The sequence below is a fragment of the Pristis pectinata genome, chromosome 32, assembly GCF_009764475.1.
Source record: "Pristis pectinata isolate sPriPec2 chromosome 32, sPriPec2.1.pri, whole genome shotgun sequence".
NCBI classification, from domain to species: Eukaryota; Metazoa; Chordata; class Chondrichthyes; order Rhinopristiformes; family Pristidae; genus Pristis; species Pristis pectinata.
In genome coordinates this window covers 1,526,730-1,539,141 of record NC_067436.1, presented here as the reverse complement: position 1 = coordinate 1,539,141, position 12,412 = coordinate 1,526,730, and the positions used below count along the sequence as shown (strand labels likewise).

General features: G+C 44.6%; 1 protein-coding gene across 3 annotated transcripts in view; it reads right to left on the bottom strand.

Annotated features, from left to right (window-relative positions):
* Nucleotides 1-11,986, bottom strand: part of vps13c (vacuolar protein sorting 13 homolog C) — a 283,389-nt gene extending 271,403 nt beyond the window's left edge. For 2 of the 3 annotated variants that reach the window (XM_052042365.1, XM_052042363.1), the window contains exons 1-2: nucleotides 11,645-11,985; nucleotides 6,528-6,571 (exon numbers count right to left, since the gene is read on the bottom strand). In XM_052042365.1, the coding sequence (XP_051898325.1) occupies nucleotides 6,528-6,571; nucleotides 11,645-11,744 (144 nt within the window). In that variant the 5' untranslated portion in view covers nucleotides 11,745-11,985. Of the gene's footprint in view, nucleotides 1-6,527; nucleotides 6,572-11,644 lie in introns of all 3 variants that reach the window. The other variant, XM_052042364.1, reaches the window with a different exon arrangement.
* Between the last annotated feature and the right edge of the window lie 426 nt (nucleotides 11,987-12,412).

Sequence of the window (12,412 nt, the reverse complement as noted above, 5' to 3'; positions counted from 1 at the left end):
GGCTATCATGTTCCTGTAAGGTTGAATGCCAAGTGTAACAATACAGGCCAATCCTAGATATTGAGGGACATCAAGGATTGGATAAAGAGAAAAGAGGATGCACATGCATTATAAAAGTGAAGATGCTGGTGGTCTTCAAGTGCATAAAGGTGGATAAATTCCCAGCTTTAACCAAGGGTAACCTGGAACTTTGTGGAATGCCAGGGAAGAAATTGCTAGGTCCTGGCAGAGATAATTATATCATCTTTAGCTACGCGTGAGGTGCCAGAGGACTGGAGTGTGGCTAACGTTGTGCCTCTATTTAAGGGCTACAAGGACAAGCCAGGAAAACACAGGCTGGTGAGCCTAACATCAATGGTGGGAAAGTTACTGTCGGGATTCAGGATCTACCTGCATTTGGAAAGGCAAGAATTGATTAGGGATAATCAGCATGGCTTTGCGTGTTTGAAATCATGTCTCATGAGTTTTTTCTGAAGAGATGACAAGGGGACAGCGGTAGACGTTGTCTACATGGACTTTAGCAAGGCCTATGAGAAGATCCTGCATGGTGGGCTGGTCTACAAGGTTACATCACAGGGGATCCAGGGTGAGCAAGCCAACTGGATACAAAATTGGTTCGGTAGTAAGAATCAGAGGGTGGTAGTGGAGGGGTGTTTTTCAGGTTGGAGGCCTGTGACCAGTGGTTTGCCACAGGGGTCCATGCTGGGTCCTCTGTTGTCGTCATCTATATTAACAGTTTGGATGAGAATGTAGGTGGCATGGTTAGTATGTTTGTGGATGACATCAAAATTGGTGGTATAGTGGACAGTGAAGAAGATTATCTAAGATTACAACAGGACCTAGATTAACTGGGAAAGTGGCAAAGGAATGGCAGATGGAATTTAACTCGGACAAGTGCAAAGTGTTGCATTTTGGCAAGTTAAACCAGGGCAGGACCCCAAAGAGTGTTGGAGAACAGAAAGACCTAGGGGCACAAGTACATAATTTCTGGAAAGTCACGACACAGATAAGACAGGGTGCTGAAGGAGTCTGGCACAATTGCCTTCATTGGTCAGGGCACTGAGTACAATTGTTGGGACATCACATTACAGCTGTAAAAGATGTTGGTGAGACTGCATTTGGAGTATGGTGTGCAGTTCTAGTTGCCTAGCTATAGGAAGGATGTCATTAAGCTGGAGAGAAGATTCACAAGCACGTTGCCAGAAATGGACAGATTGTGCTATTAGGAGAGACTGGATAGCCTGGGGCTGTTTTCCCTGCAGTGCAGGAGGCCATGGGGTGACCTTATAGAGGTTTAGGCACAGATGTCTTTTTTGCCCCAGGGTAGTGAGATTTAAAGGGGACCCGAGCAGCAAGTTTTTCCACACAAGAGGGTGGGTGGGCATGTGGAATGGCTGCCTGAAGAAGTGGTAGAAGTGGTATGTAACATTGTAATTGTACCTACTACAATTACAATGTTTTAGACAGATACATGGATAGGAGAGATATAGCCAAACACAGGAAAATGGGACTTGCTCAGGGAGACACATCAGTCAGCGTGGACACGTTAGGCAAAAGGTCCTGTTTCTATGCTGTATAACTACATCTCTAAAAACAGGTACAGAGAACTAAAGACCAGTGGAGCAGGAGTGGCTGTCAACAGTGGGAAGGTAAAAGCACTATCAGCTTCTTACGATCTATTATAAGATCTCACCACATCTTCTCCTCCCCACCCCATTATTTTCCCATCGCAGGGACCGACCACTACGTCCGTGACTCCCTGGTCCACTCATCCCTCCCCACCTACTTCTCCCTGATCCTTGGCACCTTCCCCTACAATTGCAGAAGGCATAACGCTTGTTACTTCAGTTCACCACCATCCAGGGACCTAAATAGCTTTTCCAGGTGAAGCAAAGATCACATGCACCGCCTCCAACCTTGTCTACTGCATTCAGTGCTCCCAATCTGGCCTCCTCTACATCTCCAAGACCAAGCACAGACTAGACAACCAACTAGCAAAGCATCTGCACTCCTTCCACAATGGCCATCCCAAATTTCCAAATGCATGCCATTTCAACTCCCCTTCCCATACTGACTTGTCTGTCTTCAGCCTTCTCCATTGCCAGGGGAGGCCCAATGCAAACTAGAGGAACTTCATATTCCACCTGGGTAGTCTACATCCCAATGGTATGAACATTGAAGTCAATTAACTCTCACTTCCAGTGTTTCCCCACCTCCCCCGCCCCCTTTCCAATCTACCTCTGGTTCCCCCAAATTTTGTCTCCTTTCCCATACACCCCTCCAACCTGCCTCACCCATTTTCCTTCCCCTCTCCCAGTTCTATCAACCTACTACCCATCACACACACAATGCCCCGTTATCCCTAATGGGCCTTACTTTCAGTGGTTATTCCTCTGTATTTAATATATTTCAGAATCAGAATCAGGTTTATTATCACTGACATATGTCATGAAATTTGTTGTTTTGCAGCAGCAGTACAGTGCAAGGCATAAAAATTACTATAAGTTATAAAAAAAAAGTGCAAAAGAGGAATAATGAGGTAGTGTTCATGGACCATTTAGAAATCTGCTGACTGAGGGGAAGAAGATCTCCCTAAAATGTTGAGTGTGGGTCTTAAGGCTCCGGTACCTCCTCCCCGATGGTAGTAACAAGAAGAGGGCATGTCCTGATGGATGCCGCCTTCTTGAAGCACCACCTCTTGAAGATGTCCTCAGTAGTAGAGAGGGTTGTGCCCATAATGGAACTGGCTGCGTCAACAATCCTCTTTTATAAAATGCTTTCAGATTTGCCTTATTCCTGTCTGCCAGTGATATTTTGTGACCCTCTTTGCCTTTCTAATTTTTTGTAGTGTCTCCCTACATTTTTCGTACTCTTGATGCCCCCCTCCCCCAACTGGCCTTTACTTCTCTGGACCTACTATATAGAGACAGAGTTGTGCAGCACAGAAGGCGGCCCTTTGGCCCAACTTATCCATGCCGGCCAAGGTGTCTCCCTGAGCTAGTTCCATTTTCCTGGGTAAACTGCAGGAGACTTTTCCCCATATTACAGAAGATGAAACTAGATATAGATATAAGGGGTAAGAGATTTAGAGAGGGACCTCTCTCACTGAGAGCACAGCCAGTACCTGGAATGCACTGCCGGACAGAGAGTTGAAAGCAGAGTAGCTGACAGCATTTAAGATGTATCTAGACAAGCATTTGAATCACCCAGGCCCAGTGCAGGAAGGTGGGATTGATACAGTGCCCAGTGGTCAGTGTGGACATGATGGGCTGAATGGCCTGTTTCCCTGCTATATGACTCTATGACTCGAAAACAAAAGTTGCTCGGAACGCGCAGGTCATTCGGCATCTACGAAGGGGGAATAAGATCAACCTTTCAAATTAATGAAAAATCATCAATCCTCTCAAACTATATCATGTTTAAACATGGAAAAAATTAGGAGTGGTACTGTTGATCGCTTAAATTTGAGGAAGTTTGGAGTCCATTTATTCAATATTTTCACATGATATAGATCCCCTTTCAATTTAGAGGAACGGAGTTGACGACATAATATTGCTCTGTTTTTATTGAGAAATTTTAGTCCAGTTTTTTTTAAATTTTTTTTTCTTTAGCTTAGTTTGGTTTGATATATTGTTTCCGATTTTTCTTATTGTTTTGGGTTTTTTTTCTTTTTTTTATATTTTATAATAAATCCCTTTCTTTTATATTATATTCATTCACTAACAGATCGTTGGATCTACAGATTTTTTTATACTTTATTGTTCTTTATGATTATCTATGTCATGATTGTTCTCCTGATCTCTTTGAATGTATAAACATTGATATATTAATATGTACTAATTTGAAAACCAATAAAAAGATTGAAAAAGAAAGAAAAATCATCAATCCAACAGTTCCTTATTCCACATACACTCTTTTGACCTGCTGAGTATCTCCAATATTTTTTGTTTTGTGTACTGCAAAGGGCTGTTTTTCTTACCACAGAGGAAGGAGCAAAAACCTCAGTTGTTCTGTGATGTTCATCCAAACCCTACTTGCAATTTTTCTGGATGTCACAAAGAGCACACATCAACGTCAAGAATAATCACCTAGTATTTGTACACCCCTCCACATAAAGCCAAGTCTTGAGCTAGTACAATTGTCATCAAAGTGCTTCAGTGTAAGCACTAACTCAATATTTTCAGCTGCAGGTTAATGCTTCCTATGACCAGAATCCAAGCTCTGCCAAGCATAAGAGTTTATAATATTAATTCCAATTAACTCAAACAATGTTTATCAACTCTGCAAGGCATATTTTCTCACCACCAATTAAGTTACTTGAAATTTGGTTTTGGAAATGAATAATGTAAAACCCATAAAAGCAGATTCTTTTTAAATTAGTACATGGATAGGAGGGATTTGAAGGGATATGGGCCAAACCAGGCAAATGGGAGAAGCTTGATGTGCACCATAATTGGCAGAGATGAGTTGGGACGAAGGGCTCGTTTCCAAGCTGTGTTACTCTAAGACGAATATTCCAGTTGGCAGAAACTGACCATGACTGCATCAACATCCCATATTAATTGTCAGACAATTTATTATTTAGAGAAAATATTTCATAGAGTCACAAAGAGTCAGCGAGTTGTACAACACAGAAACAAGCCCATTAGCCAACTCATCCATGCTGACCATGATGCCCATCTACGCCAACCCGATTTGTCCTCTCAGCCTTTCCTATTCAAATACTTGTTCAAATGCCTTTTAAACATTGTAATTATATCTGCCTCTACCATTTCTCCTGCAGCATGTTCCAGATACCCACAACATTTTGTGAAAAATTTACTCCTCAAATCTTCTTAAAATTTTCTTCCTTCTCAACTTAAACCTGTGCCCTCTGATTCTAGATTCCCCTGTCCCAGGGAAAAAGACTGACTATCCTCTGTATGCCCCTCATAATTTTGTAAACCTCTATAAGGTCACCCCTCAGCCTCCTAAGTTCCAGTGAGAATAAACCCTGCCTCTCCTTATAACCGTAGCCCTCCATTCTACGCAACATCCAGGTGAATCTCTTCTGCATTCTTTCCGACGTTACCACAACCTTCCTATCTGGTATCAATTGAATATCCAACACCTGTGCTCATACCACTGGAATATACTAACATCAATTACTATCACACATCACACAATGTAACATACCAAAGTCGAAAGTTGCCCTTAACCATGTATGAAATGACAAACGCATCAATTGCAAGTTGCCTACCAATTAATACGACTTTATTGCCCACAGATGCAGATTTCAAACTATGCCATGCTCCCTATAGCATGTAAAATGGCAGCCAAATTTTACAAATTAGCTTTCCTATCCAAACTGTTTTCTTCCTTGAACATGTGGAGATCACCGTTATGTTCTGCTTTGATCACAAAGGAGCAATTCAGCTGACCAGAAGAAAATAAGTCATCAAATCTATCAACAACAATATTTAGCTTGCATGCTACAGTTGCCAAAATAATTGAGCACATACATATCAAACCAAACGCACACATGTACCTACAGGCTACACACAACAACATGTGGAGGAAATATTAAACTTTCATTATTTTCCCTAAGCAAGGAACAACACCATGAATTTTATTTACATCTTCACTAAGCACAGCTTCAACCGACTTCATATGACAACTTTTATGGAGGATCTTGAATGAACAAAGAGGCCCCAAAGCAATTCACAAGAGCAATATCATCAAAAATCTACAGCAAGTTGCACAAAAAGAAATTAAGATTGATCATCAAGAATTTGGTCAAAGAGACAGAGTTTAGGAAGCATCTTAAAAGAATAAAAACGGAGAGGTCAATAAGTTTTAGGCAGAACCGCAAATGTCAACTAACACACAGCTATAAAATCCAAGGGTGAGTGATATACTAGTGAATAGGAGGGATTTGAAAACAATGATGAGGATTTTAAAATCATGGTATTGCTTAACCAAGAGCTAACGGAAATGTGCATACAGGTAATGGGATTTGGTCAGAGAGAGGGCAAAGGGAGCAGAGTTTGGATACCCTCAAGCTTATTGCGCTGTTATGGTTATGCTGGACATAACACAAGTATGGGTTTCAGCACAGATGAGCTCTGACAGAAGCAGTCAGGCAATGTTTCATGCAGAAAAATAAGATCTCAGTAATGGCACGGATACATTGTCTGAAGCTGAGCTTGGGGTCAAATTTGACCAACCATCAAGAGGAGAGATGGAATCAGTTACTGGGGAACAAAGAATATGACAACAGCTTTGGTCTTACTGATATTTTTCTGTCACAGATGGATATGCAATAATTCATGATGCAAGAAATATTTACATTAATGTTGATTTTAGACATTCAATAGCCCCTCTAACAATTATGAACACCAGGCACTGTGCACGCTGACTTTATAATCCATATCACCAACTTGAAGCAGTATAAGTACTGGGAATCTCACAACATGCTCTGGAGGAAAAGAAAGCATTCCACAAACAAAAAAATTAAGTAAAGTTGCAACACATAATTAAATACTTACCAGAGCATTTTCTTTGATTTGCAGATTATCAAGTACCACATTTCCTGAAACAAAATAACAGTCATTAACAAGGTTTCATGGACTGTGCAATTATGTAATCAAAATCTAGTAATTGTCTCCCATGATTACAAATTAATTTAACTTTTTTTTAATTTCAAACAAACATAAGAAAAGTAAAGCTCAAGAGGAAAATTTAAAGTAATAGATTAATAAAATGGCTTTCAATATTTTGGACATGCAGCAAAACAAAACAACAGAAAATATACAGTTCTGATGAAGGAACTTCAACCTGAAACATTAACTTGGTTTCTCTTCCCACAGATGTGATCTGACCTGCTGAGCATTTCCCATATTTTCAGTTCTGTTATTGTCTTCATGGTTATTGTTACTGACTTCAGTTGCAGTCTGCATAACTATTCAATTCATTGAATCGTACAGCACAGAAATGGGCCATTTCGGGCCAGCTCATCCTTGCCAGATGTGATGCCCAGCTACATTAATCCCATTTGCCTGCATTAGGCCCATATTCCTCTGCATCTTTCCTATCCAAGAACCTTTTAAACACTGTAATTGTACCTGCCTCTACCACCTCCTCTGGCAGCTCGTTCCAGATACCCACCACACACTGTGTGGAAAAACTTCTAAGATCTCCTTTAAATTTCTCCCCTCACCTTAAATCTGTGCCCTCGAGTTCTAGACTCCTCCCCTGGGAAAAAGACCATCTATCCTATCTATGCTTCTTATAATTTTATAAACCTCTGTGAGGTCACTCTTCAGCCTCCTACATTCCAGTGAGAATAAACTCATCCCATCCAATGTCCTTCTGTATTTCTGAAAGGCATTTGATCCAATGCTCTGCAAATCACTTCTATCTTTACATAAACAAGTTGAAGATAATGCACTGGCATGGATAAAAGACCAGCTCAAAGCTTATAAGCCAATAGGAATAAACAGATTGACAAGTTGTTATTACTAGTGTGCCACAAGGAACAGAAGTGGGCCTCAGCCGACTACAATCAATATCATGGATCATTTAAAGAATCCTCACAGCAATGTATACAAGCTCATTTACAACAGAAGGTTGAGAAAGTACAGCAACTCTCCAAAGGTTTGTTAGCATACTTAAAGAGAGGGCAAGAAGTTGTGCATAGATACAATTATCTTCATTTTAAAACAAAATAAAATATATTTTAAGTGATAAAAAAACAAGCAACTAAAAAATAACATTGAGAGGCTGAAGAATACAAGTTCCAGGAGGCATTGTGTCAGGATAAGAGGTCCAGCATTTAGAGCTGAGAGGAAAGGAAATTTCATTACTCAGAGGATTGCACATTTTGTATTTCCTACCCCAGATGACTGCAGATAGTTAAAGTCAAGATCAACAGACTTTGGCACACACTAAAGGAATTAAGAAAAAGTGGAGGTGGGGTAGAGGATCAATCGTGACTTTATTAAGCACATGTTCCCTCCTTTATCCTTGAGTGGTCCTACCCTCTCCCTAGTTATCCTAGCTCTTGATTTACATATCGAATGCCTTGGGATTTTCTTTAATCCTACTTGCCAAGGACTTTTCATGGCCTCTCCTAATTTTCTTTTTAGGTTCTTTCCTAGCTTCTTTATAATCCCCAAGGGCTCTGTTGGACCTTGCGGGAGAGTATTAAATTGGAGCAGGGCAAATTACAAGAGTATTAGGCAGGAACTAGGGAGAGTTAATTGGGAACAGCTGTTTTTGGGCAAGTTCACATCTGACATGTGGAGGGATTTAAAGACCAACTGCACAGAGTACAGTACAGGTATGTTCCAGCAAGGAAGGAAGGATAGGGATGGTAAGGTAAGGGAAACTTGGATTATGAGAGAGGTGGTGAATTTAGTCAAGAAAGAAAAGGAAGAGTATGTAAGGTTTAAGAAGCTAAAATCAAACAGAGCCCTTGAACATTATAAAGAAGCTAGAAAAGAACTCAAAAAGGGAATCAGGAGAGCCAGGAGGGTCCATAAAAAGTCCTTGGCAATCAAGATTAAAGAAAATCCCAAGGCATACAATACATATATCAAGAGCAAGAGGATAACTAGGGAGAAGGTTGGATCACTCAAGGATAAAGGAGGCAACATGTGCTTGGAGGTGAAGGATGTGGACAAGGTCCTAAATGAGTACTTTGCGTTGGTTCTTACCAAGGAGGACGACGTGGAGGATAGCAAGATCAGTGTGGTGTGTCCTAATATGCTACAGCATTTTGAGATAAACAACATTAAGATGGATAAGTCCCCAGGAACTGATGGGATATACCCCCAGGTTATTGTGAGGCAAGAGATGAGACTGTTGTGGCCTTGACCAAGATCTTTGTGTCCTCCCTGGCCACAGGTGAGGTCCCAGAGGACTGTCGAGTGTTCCATTATTCAAGAAGTGAAATATGAATAATCCTGGAAACTATAGACTGGTGAGTTTCATATCAGTGGTAGGGGAAACTGTTGGCAAGGATTTTTTGGGAAAGGATTTGAGCATTTGGGAAACCATGGCCTAATTAGGGACAGTCAGCATAGCTTTGTGCAGGGCAAGTTGTGTCATTCTAATTTGATTGAGTTTGAGGAGGTGACAAAGGTGATTGAGGAGGGTAGAGCTGTGGATGTTGTCTACATGGATTTTAGTAAGGCATTTGACAAGGTCCCTCATGGTAATTTTATTATTTTTACATGTACCAAGGTACGGTGATAAACTTTGCTTTGACGCCATCCATACAGATTATTTCATTACAACAATGCACTGAGGTATTACAAGGGAAAACAATAACAGAAAGCAGAATAAAGTGTTACAGTTACAGAAAAAGTGCAATGCAGGCGGATAATAAGGTGCAAGGCCATAATGAGGTATATCATGAGGTCAAGAGTCCATCCTATCACAAGGGAACAGTTCAATAGTCTTATAACAACAGGACAGAAGTGTCCTTGAGCCTGGTGGTACATGCTTTCGGGCTTTTGTACCTTCTGCCTGATGGGAGGGGGGAGTGAAGAAGAGAGAATGTTCAGGGTGGGTGGGGTCTTTGATTATGTTGGCAATTTCACCAAGGCAGGGAGAAGTGCAGATGGAGTCCATGGAGGAGAGGCTGGTTTCTGTGATATGCTGACCTGTGTCTACAACTCTCTGTAGTTTCTTGTGGTCACGGGCAGAGCAGTTGCTGCACCAAGCTGCGATGCATCCAGATAGGACGTTTTCTATGGTGCATCAATTAAAAATTGGTAAGGGTCAGAGGGGGCATGCCAAATTTCTTTAGCCTCACGAGGAAGGAGTACTGTGAACTTTCATGGTCGTGGCGTCGATGAGATTGGACCAGGACAGGCTATTGGTGATGTTCGCTCCAAAGAACTCGAAGCTTTCAACCCTTTCAACCTCAGCACCGTTGATGTAAACAGAAGTGTGTGCACTGCCCCCTCTTCCTGAAGTCAATGAGCAACTCTTGTTTTGCTGACATTGAGGGAAAGGTAGGCTTATCCAGAAGATTAAGATGCATGGGATCCATGGTGACTTGGCCATTTGAATCCTGAATTAGCTTGTTCATAGAAGACAGAGGGTAGTGGTCAACAGGACTTACTCTAGTCCGTGACTAGTGGTGTTCCACAGGGATCCATACTGGGACTTCTGCTGTTTGTGATACATACAAATGGCCTGGATGAAAATGTGGCTGGGTGGGTTAGTAAGTTCATAAACTATATAAAGATAGGTGGTGCTGTGGATCGTGTAGAAGATTATCAAAGCATACAGCAGGAGATAGCTCAGTTGCAGATGTGGACAGAGAAATGACAGATGGAGTTGAATCTGGCCAAATGTGAGGTAGAACACAGAACCGTACAGCACGGTGGCCCACGGTGTTGTGTCGACCCATGTAGGTGTTGCACTTTGGGAGATCAAATGTAAAGGGACAGTACATTGTTAATGGCAAGACCCTGAACAGTGTTGATGTACGGAGGGATCTCTGAGTCCAGGTCCATAGCCCTCTGAAAGTAGCTACGCAGGTTGAAAGGGTGGTAAAGAAGGCATACGGCATGCTTGCCTTTATTAGTCAAGGTACTGAGTTCAAGAGTCAGGAAGTTGTGTTGCAACTTTACAAAACTCTGGTTCGGCCGCATCAGAGTATTGAATTCAGTTCTGGCCGCCCCATCGCAGGAAGGATGTGGAGGCTTTGAAGGGGATGCAGAAGAGGTTTACCAGGATGCTGCCTAGATTAGAGGGATGTGGTATAAAAGATTGGACAAACTTGGGTTGTTTTCACTGGAGCAACGGAGGGTGAGGGGAGACCTGATAAGAAGTTTATAAAATTATGAGAGATGTAGATAGGGTAGACAGTCCATATCTTTTTCTTCCAAGGTTGAAATGTCTAATCCTAGATGGCATGCATTTAAGGTGAGAGGGGGTAAATTCAAAGAATATCTGAAGGGCAGGTCTTCCCCCCCCCATAGTGCTGGGCACCTGGAATGTGCTGCTAGGGATGGTGGTGGAGGAAAATACCATGGAGGTATTGAAGAGACTTTTAGGTAGGTACATGAATGTGCAGAGAATGGAGGGATACAGACATTGTGTCGGCAGAAGGGATTAGTTTAGTTAGGCGGTTAATTACTGCCTTAATTAGTTCGGCACAACATCGTGGGCCGAAGGGCCTGTTCCTGTGCTGGACCGTTCTTTCTATGTTTACCCCCAAAGTCTCAGCTTCACGTTTTTAGCTCAACAGCTCCAGTTGTCAAACCACAATCTGAATTTGTAACAAGTGCCGACCTGACACGTCGCCAGCCTGCTTCTCCACCGAACTGTCCCGGTCCCCCCAACCCCCCGCCCGCTCACACCCCCCACCGACCTGTCCCTGTCCCGGCCCCGGTCCCGGTCCCCCCAGCCCACCGACCTCTCACACCCCCCACCCCCGGGCCCTCCCCACTTCAGTGCTTCCCCCACCCCCGCCCGACAAACTCCCGACCATCCTATACACCCCCAATCAGCCCCCACACCCTCCCCTCCCCTCCCCTCCCGCTGACTCCCGGTGCGGGGGAAGGGGTGGGCCCGGCCCGGTGAGGGAGTCCCGGGGCCGGGAGCCGATGTCCGGGGGGTGGGGGCCGGTCCCGGGGGGTGTCCTTACCTCCCCAGATGCCGAGCTTCAGCTGCGACTTGTCCAGATTCTCCACATAATCGCCCAGGAAGCGATTCAGCAAGTCGGCCACCAACGCCTCAAACACCATCGCTGCCGCCGCGTGACGCAGCCGTGCGCGCGCCCGCGCCTGTGTCCGCGCGCCCGAGACCGCCCGCCCGCGCCTGTGTCCGCGCGCCCGAGACCGACCTCCGCGGCCGTGTCCGCGCGCCCGAGACCGCCCGCCCGCACCTGTGTCCGCGCGCCCGAGACCGCCCGCCCGCGGCCGTGTCCGCGCGCCCGAGACCGCCCGCCCGCACCTGTGTCCGCGCGCCCGAGACCGCCCGCGCACTACACGCGCTCGCCACAGTCCCGCCCTGTGCACACGTCCCGCCCGGGATGACGGTGTGTGCACACGGTGCGCACCACAGGGTGTGCCCCGCCCAGTGTGCGCACGGCGTCTGCACTCACTGACTGGCCCAGTGTGCGCACGGTGCTCACCACAGGGTGTGCCCGGCGTCTGCACACACTGACCGGCCCAGTGTGTGCAGTGCTCACCACAGGGTGTGCCCGGCGTCTGCACACACTGACCGGCCCAGTGTGTGCAGTGCTCACCACAGGGTGTGCCCGGCCCAGTGTGCGCACAGTGCCCACCACAAGGGTGTGCCCGGCGTCTGCACTCACTGACCGGCCCCGTGTGCGCACGGTGCTCACCAAAGGGCGTGCCCGGCGTCTGCACACACTGACCGGCCCAGTGTACGCAGAGCTCACCACAGGGTG